The sequence below is a fragment of the Taeniopygia guttata genome, chromosome 2 (genome assembly GCF_048771995.1).
Source record: "Taeniopygia guttata chromosome 2, bTaeGut7.mat, whole genome shotgun sequence".
Taxonomy (NCBI): domain Eukaryota; kingdom Metazoa; phylum Chordata; class Aves; order Passeriformes; family Estrildidae; genus Taeniopygia; species Taeniopygia guttata.
The window spans coordinates 120,395,634-120,415,241 of NC_133026.1; the positions used below are offsets into that span (position 1 = coordinate 120,395,634).

The 19,608-nt window shown below is 35.9% G+C and overlaps 2 protein-coding genes and 1 long non-coding RNA gene across 5 annotated transcripts in view; 1 reads left to right on the forward strand and 2 right to left on the reverse strand.

Annotated features, from left to right (window-relative positions):
* The window catches only part of STAU2 (staufen double-stranded RNA binding protein 2), a 171,281-nt gene extending 171,079 nt beyond the window's left edge, over window positions 1-202 (reverse strand). Inside the window, exon 1 of the mRNA XM_072924765.1 lies at window positions 180-202. The gene's annotated coding sequence lies outside the window, so the exon portion shown is untranslated. The remainder of the gene's footprint in view (window positions 1-179) is intronic.
* On the forward strand, window positions 164-19,511 carry LOC121469233 (uncharacterized). Its single transcript, XR_005979196.2, has 2 exons — window positions 164-608; window positions 19,126-19,511. It is a non-coding gene; the product is annotated as an uncharacterized lncRNA (long non-coding RNA).
* Window positions 1,156-19,608, reverse strand: part of UBE2W (ubiquitin conjugating enzyme E2 W) — a 44,190-nt gene continuing 25,737 nt past the window's right edge. For 2 of the 3 annotated variants that reach the window (XR_012054173.1, XM_002199296.7), the window contains exon 6: window positions 9,785-15,950. Coding sequence is in view for 2 of the 3 variants with exons in the window: in XM_002199296.7 (XP_002199332.1) it covers window positions 15,937-15,950 (14 nt within the window). In the remaining variant the exon portion in view is untranslated. Of the gene's footprint in view, window positions 2,005-9,784; window positions 15,951-19,608 lie in introns of those variants that run through there. The other variant, XM_041713937.2, reaches the window with a different exon arrangement.

Sequence of the window (19,608 nt, forward strand, 5' to 3'; positions counted from 1 at the left end):
GAGCGCTCCCGGCACCGCGCTCCCCCCGCGCCCGCCGTGCGAATGGCCCCGTCCGCGGCCCGGCCCCGGCCCCGGCCCGGCGGTGCGCAGCGCCCCCAGCGGCGGCGCGGGGCCCTGCGCCCTCCGCCCGGCCCCGGCCCCGGCCCCGGCCCCGGCGGGCCTCGGCACCCCGCGCTCACCTGGCCCCGCCGGGCCGGGCCGGGCCGGGCCGGGCTCCGCCGCACGGCGAGGCCTCGGCACCGCGGAGGAGGAAGCCCTGACCCGGGGAGAGCGGCGAGCAGCGGCGCGGGGGCTGTGCCGGTCCGTGAGTGCGGTTGAGATCGGCCTGGCGAGCGTGCTCTGCCCACTCTCAGCTGATCCCGAGAGCCGCTGTCTGCACGGCTCTTTGCGCGCCTGGAGAGAGCGGGCTGCGGGCAGCGAGACTTCGGGCACGGGAAAGGGCTGGCACAAATACAGGGAGAAGGGGCAGCCACCACAGCACACCAGAGAAGAGGCTTGATTTTATTTTCCACATCTGCTCTTACTCATCTCGCTCTAGCTTGGACCACTAACTCTCCAACGTATTTCCCCTCTCACCTTTCCGCTCCGAGGGAGCTGTTTTCAGAAAGGTAAAAACTCATAAAGAAGATTCATGTGAATATATTCTTCTGTCTAGAATTAGAACAAATAACTGATGCAGTTGCTGGGAGCTGCCTGGAGGGATGCTGCAGGAACGAGGGCCAGGGAGTGCAGCTGTGGAGGTTCAGCCATGGAGGTTCCATGGTACATCCATGAAAGCTCCTCCTTCCCCCGGTAGGCACAAACCCTCCTCTACTTACACAGTGCCAGGGCTCAGCCACATAAAACCTTGGGATAAGTTGGTGTTTCTGTGTCTTTCCAACCAAAATCAACTGTCTTTGGTTTTGTCACCACTAAAAATATTTATCTTGTTGCCTTGTTTCAGGTTTGCCCCCTTATTGAAGGCAGAACTAGATAGAAAAATGTAAAAAAAAAAAAAAAGGCAGAAACAAACAAACAAAAAGCTTATGCAAATTGAGATTACAGTCACAAGTGTTTCTTCCTTTAAATTCAAACTTAATAGACAAATAGAAGGCAAAGAAATCAAATAAATAAATTTCTGAGCATCTATAGCATGAAAAAGATAACATTCAAATCTTTATCACAAAGTAACCAGAAGTTTATTGTTCATTAATAAAAGATTTCTGAGTTTAATCCACAATCTAACTTTGTAAAAATCTGTTTTCTTGATTGGCTCAAGTAAAACAAACCAAGAATTTTTAAATCTATGCAAAAGCCAAATAGAAGCATCAGAACTTGAAGCAATCATCTTCCTACCTGATTTGCAAGAATGCAGTAACAAAATTCATCAGGCTCAGAAAAAAAAAATAGATTTTGAGGGGGCAAAGATCTATACCTTTTTGCTACACAACTAAGTTCTAATTAATCTTTTTATATGAGAGTTATAACATTAGTTATAGCAAATGTAATTTAAAAAAAACCCCAACAGATAAGTCAGGATCAGAATGAGTCTATGGTTCATATTGCCTGCAGTATCTGCTATTATATGGGATTTTTTTTTAAGTATTACTTGATACCAAGAGGCAGATCAGTTCTGAGAAAAAAAAAAAAAAAAAAAAGATGTAGCTTAACACAATTTCTAAGGACAGTAGTGGAGGAACACTCTAAAGCACAGAATCCAGGTGAATTTTGGTAGTAAGCTTGCATATGGTAGATAATTTACACACCAAATACACATCATGACACCTAGTGGCAGAGCTGCATTGTGAGTATCTAAGTGATAGCAAGATTTTATTCATACTAACAGAACACTAATATGACATTTACAACTTGTTGAAACACAAGTAGGGAACTCAGCATTTGCTGTGAGAGTTTTATACATACCCCGTATTCAGCAGTGGTAGCTTGTTAATCCTCCCCTTCTCATTCTTCCATTGTTTTGTTTTCTGATTCTGAGCTTCCTTACCCCTTAATTTAATTTAAGAACTGAGGACAGAAATACAAAGTATAATACAATTGCTTTTGTAGTCTTCTGATATAATGTAGCAATGGATAATAATGCAAGTACTTTTCATTAGGCTACTGCAAATTTTTGCATGAGTACAATTCATTCAGATGCTGAATCGCGATGGTGCTGTCCATAGTAGTTTGTGGGGGCTTTTTCATGTTTGTTCTTGTTTTTTTCCTTCATAATTTTATGTCATGTCATTTTTACTTTACTTACTATAAGTAGTTTGAAGAACAATACTACAGTATAGCACATATTTAGCATCAGCACACCCAGAGAAAAATGCATCTAATGAACATCAGCATCAGATTATGAGGGGGGTTTTATGAACTGTCTGCAGTAGACAGGTGTAATTCCAAGAAGCCTCTAAAATCACCAATCTGTGCTATTATTTCAATACCTAACATTTTTATAATGTTGCTATTACTAAACAGCTAAAATTTTAGTTTAAAAACATATCTTGAGATACATGTATAAACTCAGAAGTCTTGTATCTTGATATACATTTTGTGGTGCAAACAAAATGTAGCTGGAAGAAAACTGAATACAAAAGAGCAGATTTTATCCCAAAACTTACCGTGTATAAATATATATATATATATATATATATATATATATATATATATATATATATATATATAAGTAATAGAACAAAGGTTAATATATTTTATAATAATTTTAAGTTCATGGCTGTATTTTGCTTTTTTAACATTTCCTGTATAATTGGAGCTTTATATGTATGAACAACTAAATTGCATTACTAATCACTTCTTTAGGATTTACTGCACCCTTACATTTGAGGGTCTTTTTCCTGCTACGGCTGAGATTCAGGATAAAGGCTAGTCAGTTCCTCCAGTAAAAGCAGCTTAATACAACCTAAAAAATTCTCGGGTTTTGAAAATAAGATGCATAATTTGTATGTACTCTTTCACCCTACTCCATTATTAAATAACAAGAGTGTCATAACTTGCCCAACAATCTAGTTTCAGTATGCAAGTTGTTAATACGAGTGATTAATTCAGTATGCAGTTTGAAAATAACAAAAAAACACATTAATGCCTATATGACTGCATAAATGCCTAAGTGGGGGAAAGGATAGAGTTATTCTATTTAGACTGTACACATGATTGCAGGACACTTGAAGATACTTGGCCTTGTAATTTTTAACTTCAGATTCAGAAAAAAATAAATCAGCACTTTAACACTGACTTACAAAAAAATCATAATATTCTAATTTTTACTAATATATTTTATTAATGCAACAATTATTAGAATTGTAGTTTTAACAGAAACCATCAAGAAGTGAGTTTCCACCCCTCAATACACTTTGGTGTAACAAACCAAGCCAAAAAAAAATCCCCAAAGAAAATGCCCAATGATGTATTTTGGAAGTAGGAGATTTGCAGAACTGATTGGAAAGGAATTCTGAAGGTCTGTTCCAACACCCTCCCTGCCACCTCAAAGCAGGACCAACTTTAAAGCTGGATCTGACCTTCAAGTTAGCAGTTTGCTTGATTTCCTTTAGAAAATTTGCAGGACTGGATATTTTACAGAATTCTGTTTCAGAGTATTAGAAAGTTTCTTTGTAGCTGTACTATTTATTTATTTATTTAAGAACTTGGATATTTGATACTAAAGTTGAAACCATAATGATGCTAATAGAGTGCTCATAAAACACCCATAAGAAGTTAATAATGCATTGTTTACATTAGTCAGTCATTCAACTGAATAAAAGTCTCTAATAGCTTAGTACCAGAAGAATGAGTCACTTAATTTTTTTAATAATATTTTTTCAATCATTAAAAGCAAACCCCAGGAGTTTGGGATTATACTTGATTAAAACCCAGTATTATTAATGAACCTACATCTAGTCAGACCACTGCTCTCCCCAATTACAGGTTCAAAACTGTCACTATAAAAGTAGATCTTTAAACTACAATGCATGACAAATTACTAAATTAATTTATCACTAGGTCGTACATGGAATGAGAGGAATGAACAAACCAAGACAAAACAAACTATAAGTAAATACTGTAAAGAGTTTTCTCAGGTAATGGAAACCATTTACTCTTCATGCTCCGAGGACTCGCAAGCAATGAATTTTAACAACTCACACTAACACACTGTCTTTGATGATTCATGTCTAAAATGTGAGTTCCCTAAACCAGATGAATCACATAATCACTTCAAGGATCTAAATTAAGTGAACTAGAACTTGCACTTATCAGCATATATTGAATTCCCTCACTGTTGGTATAAGGACATTGAGAAACCTCTACGTCCTCATCCCTTTAACAAATACATTTTTTTAGAATACAAAGTGAAATCAACCAAAAAGATGTGCTGATTTTGAAATTACCAGCCTTCATCTAGGTCTCCTATCATAAAGGTGTCAACTCTGTTTCTTTATTAACTGACCCACTGCTTCTAATTTAGATTGTTTTGCAGGTAGCATTGTGTTTCCCACAATCACTTGCTGACATTCCTTTCCTATGTCAGTGCTGGGAATAGTAAAGCCATGTGTAAATAAATGCTATACCCTTCTAATAATTCCAGTGAAACTTTAAAATTATACTGGTAAATTACTTCAAGTACGTATTAGAAGTTTTATTGCACATTCAAAAAAATTAATTAATTACTATAGGTCATCTATCCAAAACTGCAAAAAGATAACCCCAAGTCCCTAATTTTAATTTGTACATTTGTGACAGATATTTCCATAATTTTCCATTTATTTTTGACACAAAGTACTGTAAAAGCTTTCTGTACAGCCATCTCACCTTCTTACAACTGCAGAAAATATGATGTTGCATATTTATGCCTATATGTTAATACATATAGTTACTACACAAACTTTGTTTATGTATATGCACAGATACTTCGTACAAGTTCATCACCCATTATGAACATTGGAAGCTTCTCGAATATCCTATGTGATTTCCATATTTTAAAAAAAACCCAACCAAACAAAACCAAAAACCAACGAGATTTGGATTACTTCTTTAAAGCACAGAGCATAGAATGGTAGAAGAAAACCAGGAAAATTCAGGTCAGCCAGGGAAACGCATCTCATGACTACAGCAATTGGAGACAAAGGTAACTACAATTTGATAAATCAGCAAGAATAATAACAGAACTAGCAGACTGAAGATCATGGTGTATTGGTTTTCAATTACAAAGCACACAGACATTTAGAAATGGCCCATTTCTGCATTAGTAGGCACTGCTACCTGATGAGACTACACTGGTTTTGCTCAGGAGAGAAGTATGGGAAAGTCAAAGTCAAATTACAGGTCAAGGAAGCAATAGAGTCTATAAGATTAAATTCCTGATTACAAGCCTGGGATTTTTGGAGGTTTAGCTTTGGTGAGAGCATTCTGACTACATAAAAGACCTTCAAACAAGTCCAAACACAATGCTATTTCCACTGATAGTGTTGTATGAGAGGATCACACACATATTAAAATGCTTTGGATTCTCATTAGTGCCTCTCATTGCAGGCAAAGATTACAGTAACACTTCAAACATAACCAAAGTGACACCAGTAATGTGACCAGCTTGTACATTTGTGTCCATACTAGTCACATTTATTTGCAGTCATGCTCATGACTAATCATACCTAATCACACCTATTGGCACCCCTACAAATAGCAGACTAGATGCCAGAGAGAGCAGGGATTAGGCTTTTTACATCTTGAAGTTAGGGCCAGTGTTGGACATGAAAATTATGTATTTTGTTTTTCTTTTATCAAATGTGTATATAAATCAGTAATGCACCGGGTTCCATAATGAACTTAAAGTGTAGCAAAGAAACAGATAAAACTATTCCAAAATTTTCAAGTAAGTCTGTAAAGATGCAGTGCCCTGTAATTTGTTTATACTTTGTCTTAATATGGCTTTGAAGAATCAAAACATTGTCAGACATGGGGACGTTTCCCTAACTTCTATGAGGGCATGTGGGCACTGTTAGTGTTTCAACTTTCAGAGAAATTCAGAGATGTACAGAACTGCCACAGACCCTGTTCCAGATAATATATTGATCCTATTCTCTCATTAAATGAACACTAAACTTCTTAAATTATGTGGGGGTTTACTCTTGCTTAAATTGTCAAATTCAGCAACATTAAACTATCACAAACTAGTGCTTTTGGTAAATTATTGGATGGCTAGGAAAGGTTTGGCTCAATTATGTGTTATACAGCAACATTTGAGCAAAAATATCCACTTAGGGCATTTGTGTCAATTCTCAAAATATCCTAGAGCTCCAATAACTCCCAAACTCCGTTGTCCTGGCATAGCTAGGACATAAAGGTAACTGATGATTTGGTGATGATGCAAGAGGGGAGAGTTTTATCATCAATGGGAGATAATTGCTGCTGACTGCTCATTTAAAAAAATTAAAGTTAGAACTGCTGCAAATCTTACTGTGTACTGTCACCAGACCCAAAAAAACTTTACTAAGAGGTGGGGTCTTATTTTGGTGGGACTGTAAAATGATGTGAAGCTAAACAACTTTAACCAACTTCATCTAATATGATATGTCGTATGATATTCATATGATTTGTCTCACTTAAATACATTGTTACACTATTTTTTCATTGCTGTCCTCTGAGAAAGTCAACAGTGCTTGCTGTTATACCATGCATAATACAGAGCAAACTTCTTGCACATTAAACCTCTTGGAAATTGATATTTTGTAGGTGAAACTGAGGATAACAATTACATTTGATGCATGGATTCTGTATTCTCAGCAAATGTAATACTGTTGCTTACTCAATTACACTCAACCTGTTTTGAAGCTGTCTTTTGTTATGGTCCCTAGAAGTAGCAGGAATCTTGTTGCTCCAAAAACTGTCACTTAAAAAATTGAGCAAACTGAGAATGAAGCTTGTGTGTGCTGGCAAGAGATAGTACTAACAGTGGATTGGAATTGGATAGAGCACTGGTAATCCTCTAAAAATAAACACCATTTGAGTGACAATGTTGCCAGTTGCCCTTGCTTTTAGTGTTTCCATTCATGAGATTCTATACTTAGAAGCATATGTAGGCAATGCTTTATTACCATTCCTACTGACCACAATAAACCCTTTATGTTGTGTACTGAGTCATGTTTCCAGTACTGGTAACTTCTGAACCTTTATTTTTCTGGGGCTGGGAGACGGAGAACACTTTTTTCTGTATGATTGCTGGGTACGGACAATTACTTTTTTCTGCTCTTGCAGTGTGGCTTCATGTAAGTCTAAGACAGTTCTTGTTCCAAGAGAATAACAATTTAAGAAACTACTGGTTTAATACAGATTTAATTTACTGTATAAGTCCTTAAGTAATTTTTTTACTTCTACAAAATGGTAGAAATACAGATCCCTTTCAACTTGTCACAGAATTGTTTCACTGTCCTGCAATAAAAGGTAGTTAGCAGTGTAACTTAATAGAGATGGATGGGAAGCAAACAAACTATGCAGAATGGGAAGCATCTTTCTACTGGTTGAATTATTTGGACTAGTTGTGTCCTTTGATCACTGTATCTGTATCGGTAAATTTAATGTCAGAACAAGAATGTGTTTAGAAAAAAAGAAAAACAAAATCAACAAAAAAAAAAACCCACCTTAGATTAGAAAATTGAAATCTGAAAGGAGCATTTTGTAAGAATTTGTAAGTTGTAACTTCCAGACAAAAGCTAGCAAGTTCTCACTTCCTTTTATCCACATTATTTTTAATGCAGTATCTTTGCTTTAAAAAAAACCTACAAAGAATGAAAATGTGAATGTTGATGGACTCTTGCTCTTTTAAATGAAAAGCTGCAATTTGCAAGGTGTTTGATACTATAGAAAGTAAGGTAAAACATATAAAGATTGATATACACTAAAATAAACCCAAATAATGCAAGGCCTAAGCAAGATGAGTACCCACCTTCATATGTACCTACATATATAACTACTGTTGAGACCAAACACAAGAAATAAACTGTATGACAAAAAGAAGCAGCATTCTGGTGCAGATCATGCAGGAAGACTCCTTTCCAGAGGCCAAATTCTGTAATAATATTTTGCAAATATAGGAAAGAAAGAATTAAGTAAATGCTTTACCAAGTGACAAACTCTCAACAGTGACAGGACTCATTTCTCAAAATCAAGTATCAGTGCATTAACAGCTGCCTTGAAGTACACAAAAAAACATCTCAACACAAAACAGTATGGAATCACCTTATGCAGAGATCACCACAAATTTTCCAATTAGATCTATAGTTTACTACCAAGAAAACCCTGAGACAATAAACTTGGTGTGGAGGGATGCTCCAGACTGAGCTGGCTGGCACAAGACAATTCTTGTTATACTTACCCAGGTACATCCAATACTGAATAAAAAGTTCAGATGGATTTACATTTCAGAAATCATTCAAGAAGACCTAAGCCTTACTATATTGGATGCTACAGTACTAATGTAAGGAAACTTGCCTTCTGGATATTTATACCAATATCCAAATTGTCAGCCTTTATAATGTTCACTTCCAAAAAGAGTTGCACAGAAATAAGTTTAAAAACCCTCAACATTACAAGGTAGCTGATGGGAAACAAAAAGAAGTAGATGATGTATTTAACTGAGTGTAACAATCCAGAGAAGCTTTTAGGGAAAAGAATTACAGGCTTTTCTGTACAGCATTCCCCAACAGTACCCAAGATACCAGGAATTCATAAGTAGTGACTAGATATATTTAGTCTATTCTTACAGACTAAAGAAAGGAAGCTAACAGAAGACATTTTCAGAATTACAAAACACACAAACTACAATATCCAGTAAAATATCTATTTTCCACATACAAGACTTCAACATCTAGTCAGGCACAGTATGAAATCTACCTTGCTGTTTATTAGGGTTTCTGGTAAAACAATTGCAAAGAAAGAAAAGCAACGTATTAACTCAGTTCACGGAGAGGGCTACCCATTCTCTTTTTTTTAATATAGCACATCTCAACAAAATGCTACTGATTGTCATACAGGACCTTGATCCTTCACTTGTATCATGACCACAGTTGCATTGCATTTGCCCTTCTGCAGCTTTGAAGAACTTTGTAACGTAACAATTATAGATTGGTGCAATTACTGATGTCCTCTTAAAAGCAAGCAAACAAACAAAAAAACACACCAAAAACCAACCAAACAATAACAACAACAAAAAAAAAAAAACCACCAAAAAACAAACCCAAACCCAAAATCCCAAAAACATAGAAACCCAAAACATCATGCCACCAGCCACTGATTTTTAGAGAACCTTCAGGATGCTATTCAAGAACTGGTTGTTCTCCCTCCTGCCTTACTTTGTGAGCATAGCCTATCTCCATGTGGTATCCTCACTGTTGGTCAATACAGTCTGAAGGAGCATTTTAAAAATCATTCCCAATACAGGACTGTCTGGATTATCATTATTTAAAGAATACGAAGTCACCTCTTACTCCAGCGTAACACTTAAGATAATAGTTACTGCCTGGGGCAGATGACAACACACAGATACCTAAGAGATTAAAAGAGTTATAGTCCAAAGTGTGATACAGAAGATACCAGTGCAAGATGACTCCCCCAAATTCTCCCCTCACCTCAGACCCCATAAATTTAAAACCTTATGCAAATCAAGACTTTAGTCTTGATATACTGTGAGTCATCTGGAAATCTGATGACTTATATTTGTCACTTACTAAGTTATGTATACATTCTATACTGCATCTTCCAAAGTTCTGATCTTCAATAAATTGTCTACACCATGTAAATAAAATGTACTTTATTCTGTGCATGCAAAACATAGCTAACAATGTTTTCTGCAGACATAGGGACAGTTTAGAGAACAAGAGGCTCAAGAGCTGTTCACAATTCATCATCAGTCAGAGTAGCAGCTGTCACACCCTCTTCACTGACCCTACACAAATAAATACAGGTAAAAACCACCAGGTTTCATCCATTCCTTGAACAAAACCTTCAGAGAAATGGATGAGGTGGCAAAAGGTGTGGTTCTGTCTTGAAAACCTCCTACCAGAGTGCAAGAGTCCTCTTCGTGAAGTATACAATAGGCAAATGAGACCTCTGAGACTTGGGACACAACTGTTGTCTGTGTTAGATGACTGTAAACACATCTGGCTTTTTATCTAATCTCAAGAACATTTTCTTTGTAGCATTATTGCCTTCCTTCTGGAAAAATAACTGTCATTTTCTAAACAGTTTCACCACATCTGTAACTACATTTGATTAAGGTTTGACAACAGTGATCTGATAAAAAGTTAACTAAAAATATCCCCACAGAACAATGACTACAGACTTGCTACATTTAAAAACACCAAAAACAAACAAAACAAACAAAACAACAACAACAAAAAAACACCCACCAAAACACAAAAAGCCAACCTGTTCCTGAACACTAAAACTCAAGGCATCTAAATGGAGAGGTAACAGATGACTCAAACATTTTGAAGCAACTTCAGATTTTTTACTGGAAAACAGAGTTAAAAAATACAAGAGTCCACTCCCATAGACTAACAGGCAGTTCAGACCTCCAGCTCTCAGGCTTGTCATAGCACATAACTCAGCTTCTTTGTAACACAAGGTTGCCAATATTTTATATATTTTATTTTGCAGAAAATTCTAAAGATACAAATCATGTTTGATCCCCCACCTTCCAAACCTCAGCTATACAAAGCTTTCAGGTTTTTGCACTGGCTCTGAAACTATTGCTTATGCAGCAAGCCGATCTAATTTGCTAATTGAAAAGACAGATTTTCACTTTTTCAAGTCGGTTTCCTACTGGTTTACCATGTTAAATCATCTCAGTGCAGACTCAAGAATATAGTTAGATGCAAGGTAGGAATGTAAATCATTAGACTGTAAAGGAAGGAGTACAAATTCCTCTTTCTCTGGTAATAGCAGAAACCATGCTTGATTTTATCTTTAAGGATTAAATGCCCTGGAGAACTGCATTAACAGCATCCAGATAATATTGTAGTCCTGGGAAGAGAAAGGGCCCAGAATGTTCATCTGAACAGACCTAACCCTCACCTACTTGGCACTAAGCACTTCAAAGGGCTTGTAGAAAACAGGTTCCCCAATTGCTGAAGGCAGGACAAGAGTTTTAAGGTCTTACCATGGAGATTTTAAATAACAAAAAAACAGGCCAGCATGAGGGAAGAACTGTGGTCAGTGTTACAGAAATCCAGATTGTAACATCTTTCTTTGAAGCCAACATTATGGTTTTTCAACTCTTCACTGGATTCCTATTCAGAAGAGTCTCATGTAAGCCGCTCCTTCACCAGGAGAGGTCAAGAGAAAAATGTCACTTCAAAAGACAAAGTTACACTGCACATAGCCTGTATGTAAAGTAGAGGGAGTTAAATACAATCTAACCTACTACCACTGACTCGCACATTAAAGCTCCTATGAAGTATTTTATTAGAAACTATGGACACAAGCTTATAAATCCAATCTCTATACTTATATACACTGCACAGTCAATTGATTTTGCATTTAATTTTTTGTTTTTAAATACAAAATAATTACCTGAATGAAATCTACATGGTTTTGCCTACATATTTCAGGACAGAAATTACTTTGGAACTACAATGTTTGTGAAATACTCTTACTTTTTAATTTTAAAAAAATCACTTTAAGTAGCTGCAGAGAGAATTCGCTACATTGAATCAGCTGATTAAAATTCCTTTAACATTATTTTTTAAAGCATATAAAATCTGAAAGAAAAAGAAATGAAGAGTGAACAGATTTTCCTGCATTGCTATATCAGTAAAATGAAATAAAAACAGTAACTAAGTTTGTTCAAATTTGTATTTCTGAATTATATTTTACAGTAAAAGGTGGCTCATGGTATTTCTACTCTCCAATTTTATAAAGGTATTTTAAAGCCAGGAGGTTTGGAAATGTATTATTAGTCCTTGAAACAACAGCCAACAAGTACCTGGCACATGAATCAAATCCAAAGTCTCTCCTCATATTGTTGTGTGACTGCACCTGAAGATGGAATATCACTAAGACAGCTTAATTCCCCTCATTCAGTTCAACACCCAACTGTTCAGGTACCACTGTGTAAATCCAAACTGTACTGGGTGATATGGATTAGAAGTAACTGGTTTTAGATGAAAATCCATTCATACCTGTTCTTTAGAATGATCGGGATCTGTGAGCATACAAACACAAGATAATGCTCAATTGCTCTACTAGAGGAGGCAAAAGCTATACTGACTCCCCCCAAACCTTCAAACTCTATAGCTGTAATTTTGCAAATGTTTTAATTTAATTAGGGTTTTTTCCCCCTCTCTTTTTAAAATATCATTAATTACTGACCTGGAAAATTTATGGTCCCCTTAAAGCATACCTTTAAATACAGTTCACATCTTAGGTTTTTGTCAGACTTTCAAAAAAAAATAGTAAATTAAAAAAAACCCAAACATTTAGAATAATCTTCACAATATAAAATAATAATTTTTAAAAACTTAATTTTTCATTAAAATACATGTTTTAGGTATGCAGTGCCTTGCTTTTTACAAAGCAGAAGACATCATCTTGTGAAAAAAAGTAGTACAAAACTGAAAGCAGTTATTGGTATGAGGCAGAGATTTGACTAAACCGTTCTTATTGATGCTGACAAAATAATAGAAACTGTATTCCACCACTGCAGGCAAACAAGAATCCTGCATCTGAAACTTCTCAAGTATTTTAAGTGCTTGTCAAACAGCGCCAAAATAAAAAAAAATAAAAAAAAAAAAACTATTTGCTCATCTGTGAGAAATGAAAGCATTACATCTTAGTGATTTTTTTTTAATTAACTATTTCTTTCAGCTGTTACAACAGATACCCTCTACAGAATGAGGAAACATCTTGCTGTTATGCAAATTCCTCCTCTGATATGCATCACAACATTTCAGAATAACTGGCAGCTTTGTCTTAAGAGTGGCTGAATGTCAGGAATTATGCTTCTGCACTGCACCATGAAAAGGTCCACACCTTTTCAAGGGTAGTAATTCAAGGGTAGTAATCTATTTTAAAACAAGAATTTATTGTGTTATAGTATAAAGACACTAAACACAAAACAAAGTGCTTAACAACATGAATATTGACAGAAAATAAAAGCAAGATAGTTTCAAGCCAATTCTGTAACTATTCCATGTGAGAAACTCCAAGTGAAAGAAAGTTACATACACAGGGTCACCCTTGGGAAAGGGTGGCACCACCTCCATCTAATTCAAGCCCTTTTTCAGGACATCATAGCATTGTCAGAATAGTTGCATTATCTTGAGGGCTTGAGTGGTATATAAGCTTTGTCTTGGCCCTCTCTATATAAGTGAACTTACCCACAGATCTACAAGAGAACCAATGAGGCATTTCCACTGTAAACTATAAGACCTGAGGTACATTCTCTTCTAATCTACCTTACATTTTCTTGATCTAAGTATATTATAGGGGGTGGGGGTGTATTAAAGAGCAGCATAAATTTGGTTATTTAACTTCACTATGGTCCATGTGACAGCACAGGTCAATAAAATTCATAATGCTTTGCGCTACAACACCCATCTTCAACAAAATACATATGGTATGTCATGAAGCTTCTCTGAAACCATGTATTGTAGTTTCCCAGACCACTATATGAAAAGATAACTGAATCTGCAATGTGCTTAAGCCATTTCTTCAGAAATTACCTGGTCACATTAAGGTTTCTTTCCTGTGGACTATTTTGATAGGATCCACTATATGAACCAGTCATACATTGATTTCTCAACTGTTTAAATTCATACAGAGCAGTGAACAAGACTATACAGATTAAGTATCAGACTACTGCTCGTTCATATGAACCATTTCCAAAACTAACCAGTTTGATGACCTCACAACAATAAAACTTTGCTAAACAAGACGTTTAGAGCATAAGTATTTCTTTTGTTTAAAACAATTTTTTTTGGCTCTTAAAAGAAAATTAATTCAGTGTTTCCAAGGCTCATTGTGAAAATATATACACACATCAAATTTATATCCAAAGCTAGATTTTACCATTGAGTTTTAAAGGCCAAGAGATATTTTCAGTACAGTAGGAACACAAAAAGCAGTTCCTGAAGTATATTGTAGCCTCACTTCACTCCCAGTATCTACAGTTCTGATGCTGTACAAAATACTTATCTGAAGCAAATCCATCTAAACTCTATCCACCCTGAGTTAAGCATCTATACTTTTTTAAAAGTGTTTTAAACAACAGGTAACAGAGAAGTATGTACAAGGCTATAAAACATTAGTTATCATACAGCAGATTAAAAAAAAAATCAGTCTTTTCAGCCAATTTTCTGTTTTTTATTGTAGTTAGTCATTGTGGATTTGGTTTAGGGATTTTTGTGGTTTGTTTTTTTTTTTTTTTTGCTTTTGTCTGTTTTTACATCAAGCTATTACTTGATTTAGACATTCATGCATTAATTGCTTGAATTTTTTTTGAGTGCAACAATAAGGCAACAGTAAAAAAAAAATTATAGAAATTTTGCATATGTGTAAAGGTATTTAGTTTATAAAAGTGCTTCCTAAAAAGAGAACCTAATTGCAGTATCAAAATATTACAGAGTGCTGAGAACAACTGTCATTTCAGTAAATGTTGCTCCACAGAAAAATGTCTGATTTTGGGCTTTTCCCCCTTTTTTTGGTGAAGAAAAGCCTGGAAAAATTGGCATGGCTACATGGGACAAGCAAGTTAAGAAAATATATTTTAGTCTAAACTTAAATAAGAAGGTCCACACTTTTTTGTGAAAACTTTAAGCCTCTGTCAAAAATGTATTTTTTTTTCTTTTTATAATACAGGATTAAAAGACAAGATGATGCTTACAAGGTAAAGAAATAATTTACATGAAAATATCTTCTGACAAAGCTTTTCAATCAAAATATTGTTTTGTAACATTCAAACATGACATACAACACAAAAGAAACAGTGAATACAAACAAAAAATGTTATATGGATTGCTTTCGAACACATAAATAAATGAAATATTGGTGTAGGCAGTAGGGCTCATGCTGATGGCTAGCAGGAAATAACAGTGTGCAATCTATTTGGAAAAAGCTCTAAAGTACAAATTACAAGCCCAGTTAAGGACTGCAGCAAGTTCAGTTATATCACTGCCATCCTCTATCTTCAAAATAAATTCTTGTTTAAATCATTCATATCCTAAATTACTCATACCTTTGCTTCAGAGATATGAATAACTATATACAAAAAGTAGTTTTATTTCACCATAGGGATAACATTGTACCTCTCTGCCAATGTCACTTGAAAAACCGCCCATGTCAAAACAATTTGACAGCAGATAAACAACTTAATAAATACATAATGATCTTATTACAGTCCTTCAGGTAGGCATGTTAACTCATGCTGCTAGGTTTGTGGTCACAGTGCATAGAATCCAAATATAAAAGAATGGGCTGGATTTCAGGTAATTGTCAATCCCTTGCTTATATTCCAAGTATATCCAAAATTTTCATAAGCTCAGTCATGTGTCAATCTTTTTTGTGGCAGGAGCTAAACCATTCCCTGGTACAATGTCCATTGCCGGCAATGGATGCACCAAAACCGCCAAGGAGCTCAGTGTTATTGCACAATATATGAAGACCTGGAATTCTTCCAAAACTTAAAATAAAAATAATGGAATTACTCTGACATTTCTGGACACCTGCATTAATACTGTATGACTAATAAAAGCATGTCAGTTGCATGGACTGAACCAGCGATCAACATGCGCCCAGAATGCACACTAGTAAAAATGCAGTCAAAGGAAGTAGTCTTCATTGCCTATAGGTCACTTCCAGTCAAAGGTTAAAGTTCAAAGACTGAATGATCAAAGTGCTCATTTTCTCAGTAGGACTATCTTCTGCTACGAGGATCACAAAACGGTGGCATCAACATGTGTCATCTTTAAAATAAAAGAAGAGCATTTATGGAAAACATATAAACATTCTAATTCCCAATTAGCAAGGTGCTATAGGCAGAAACAATTCCTAGCACAGATACTAACATGCAGAGGAAAGACCCTGACTGGAAAATTCTGTGATTTTGTTCAGTAACAACTCAGGGAGAAAACAGAGTATCAAAAATTAAACTTCCAAAATACACATACACCCCAAAGACATTAGTGTTAGCAAATACTCCAGAAAAACAATAGTCATTTCCATATTTGGTATTTAGAAAACCACTTCCCAGAAAAATGAAAAATCAAATATGCTTAACATTTTGCACCCTTGAAGTACAGCAGATCCACAACAGTTATCTAATTAAGACATCCTTTTATAAGGAATATATAGGGATAAGACCCAGCAGAGTGGGCTGCTTCTGATCCATTCTCAACCCTTTATATATATATATGTGTGTGTATATATATATAAAAATTTATTTATAAAGACTCAACACAAAACAATAGCTGACATATTTATGCAAAAAGAATAGGTTACTACTATAATCCTAAAATGTTAAACCTGAAAGTAAATTACATACACTAAATTTTAGATACTGTGATTAGACAGCACATACTATAAAAATGCATGTCTGTACCTATCTTTTCTTCATTATGCACCATACTAATGCTCTCTCTTTTAAACATTCACCTTCACACATCAACCTGTGGTATAATTGCACCTGCTAGCAGTAAATATTGTGTTGTTAACAGAAGGCAAAGTTACTGTCTGTTTATTTTTAAAGGATTTACTTGTAACCTCCCACACCTAAAAAATGTAGCCTCATAAACATTCTACATTCTCATGGGAAAATATTGTATCAAAGCTATTACTTGTAAAAAAACTCTAATTTTTTAGTAGGCTACTGTACATTAAAAAAAATGGACAAGGATGCAAAAGAGAGAGAGAAGGGATATTTAAACGGTGTACTAAAATTTTAGGCCAAATATCAGAGAAAATACTTTCTACTTCAGAAAAAACCAAAACCAAACCAACCTCAAAACCCAAAAGCAGCAAGGAAGTGCTGGCTGAAAACAAACACCATTGCCTTTCCCTTCCTCCCCACCCCACCTTCCCGCCCGCAAAAAAAAATCTACCTCCTGAGAACAACAAAGGAAGTCAACAGCTTTATGAAACAAATTTCAGTCTGGATGCCCAAGTCAACTGATCTGGAAGATCCTCCTCTGTCTTTAACACAACATGAGCAACTCTCAGATTGAAATTCAGCAGGAAAGTCAGTGTACAATTGAAACAGACATTAGGCAGGGTAGACAATCTAGAAATATTTTCAGTTATCAAAGATCAGGAGCTTTAAAATAGGGCTTTTGAGAACATCATTTTGTAGCAAACAAAGCTCCATAACTCTAGTTGAGGAATAAGTTGTTGTGTTGGGGGAGGGATGATACAACAGATTAACAACTCTGTGTTAAGCTGAATGCAGATAGATATTTACATGTCAAAATATGTCTCAAAGTGCTACTTTATCACTCTGTGCTTATCTGAGTTAGTTTTACATCAGCTCCCAACCAGGGACTATTTTGCTCTCAGGTAAACAAATTCCAGGCACATACTGAAAAAAAAAAATTTCCTTCAAATGAATGTATCAATACATATGACAGACTTCTTCCTATCTATTCAAAACACAGAGCTACTATGTCACATTACAGCTGAACCAGGGCAGCAGACAGCAGAAGTGGCAGAACCACGCTGCATCTCCCTCCATAGGTTGCTGTATTAGCACTGGTATTTAATTTCTCACAACAGTTACCCTTGGACAGCTGGCTTTCTTTCCTGGGTGGGATTGGTTTTTTCTTCCCTCATTTATCCAGCCAAATGTGGTTCAACCACAAGATTAGATATATGAAACTTCAACTGAAGCATGAGCAGAAAATAAACATGACAGAAGCATCTTTTCACACTTCCCATTTTACTGTAACATACCATTTCTTTAAACCTGTTTAGAAAACACTGACAATTTAAAGATCATGCCTTGGCAGTCTTGTTTTATGTCCACATAGAAGAAACAAAATTAACTAAGAAAATAAGCAAATGACACACACACAAAAACGGAAGGGAAAACACTCTAATAATTTATGAAATTTTTGTCCCATGGACATCAGAAATATTTTATTTTTTCATGTAAGAATTCAAGGTGGTGGGGAGCCAAATGAATTTTTAATCAAGACAGTATGAGTTACTTAAATGAACTGACTTGCCTTCTCTTGCCTCAGGTTGGCTTTTACGTTGCTCTGAATGTGAGGAGGGGTAAGGTTTTATGACTTTCAGAAAAAAAAACACTGCATAGTTACTTCATAGTAACTAAAATACACATTCAATGAAATGTAAGCTGTGGTTTTGAGCCATAATAATACAGCAACCTTCAGAATCAGTAACTCAGGATTTCTTTTCATACTAAGTTGCTGTTTTGCTTGTTTAACACCAATTGAATATCATTATTAAGAAACAGAAGTAGTATCTGCAGACTGTTCTGCTTTTACATATTTCTATTCCAAATCAAAATGAGACTGGTACAAATTAAAAGTAGACAGAACATATTTTAATCACAAAATAAAGCCCATAAATGGATCTTTACCTGTTTCTCTTTAAAAGTAATTAGCAAGTGAAAAAATAAAGTTAACGAAAACTCTTCCAAAACTGCCATTTAAGAGAAACCAAAATTAGAAATGGAGAAGCACCAAACACATTACAAGAGCATGAAAAAAGAGAGAGAAAAGAAAATGACTTCTGAATAATCTGGTGAGGATGAAAAATCTATCCTTGTGTGCAATATGATTAATATTTTTGGAGTCAACTTTAAAAACAACTACATGATGGTCCCAAGTTTCCTAGATATACCTTAATCTCATGACATACAGGAATTCTCTTCCTGTACCTGAAGCCACCTTGTTTTGGAGTTACAATTACTGTATTATGAGAAACAGTTTCATTCTGTTACATTACCATATGTCAAAATCCCATCAGTCTCAGCGAGTATTATGAAACTATCAAGTTTTTCTTGTTAGGCCATCCATGGGCTTTTAAGAATCTTAAGAATTTTAAGGGTGAAGACTTTGGAATTTGCCCCTCCAGTCATGAACTCTCACTGCCTCAAAATACTTGCTCTGATTTCCACTTCAGGGACAGAACCCATCCTGGAGTGGGGAGGCCATGAAAAACAGAGGATGTCTTATGGTGGAACCTTCACCTGCCTCTGCAGTGATGGAATCAAATGTTCTGCACTACACTAGCATGGAGTATTACCTTCTCTGACATATCCCTTCCCAATGTACTTGTGCTTCCAGTAACTACCGCTTGTACAGAAATTTCCTAGGGAAAGCAAGGAAAGCATTGCTAACAAGAGGAGAGAAACAAAGCATGGCCCATCTCTATCCCCTTCTTCTCTCCTTCCTCACCAACGGAGTGGATAAGACAAGCACATACAGCCAACTGCAGCTCTGGGTGAAGGATGACAAATGCTGAGGCAGAAGAAAGAAACCACAAAGTATAAAGCAAGACACAGAACACATGGAAACAAAAGAAAAAAGCACAAAAGCAAAGCACACCCCAAACCAAAAACAAAAGAAAAAACCCCCAACACAACACTAGCACCGTTTTTTCTTC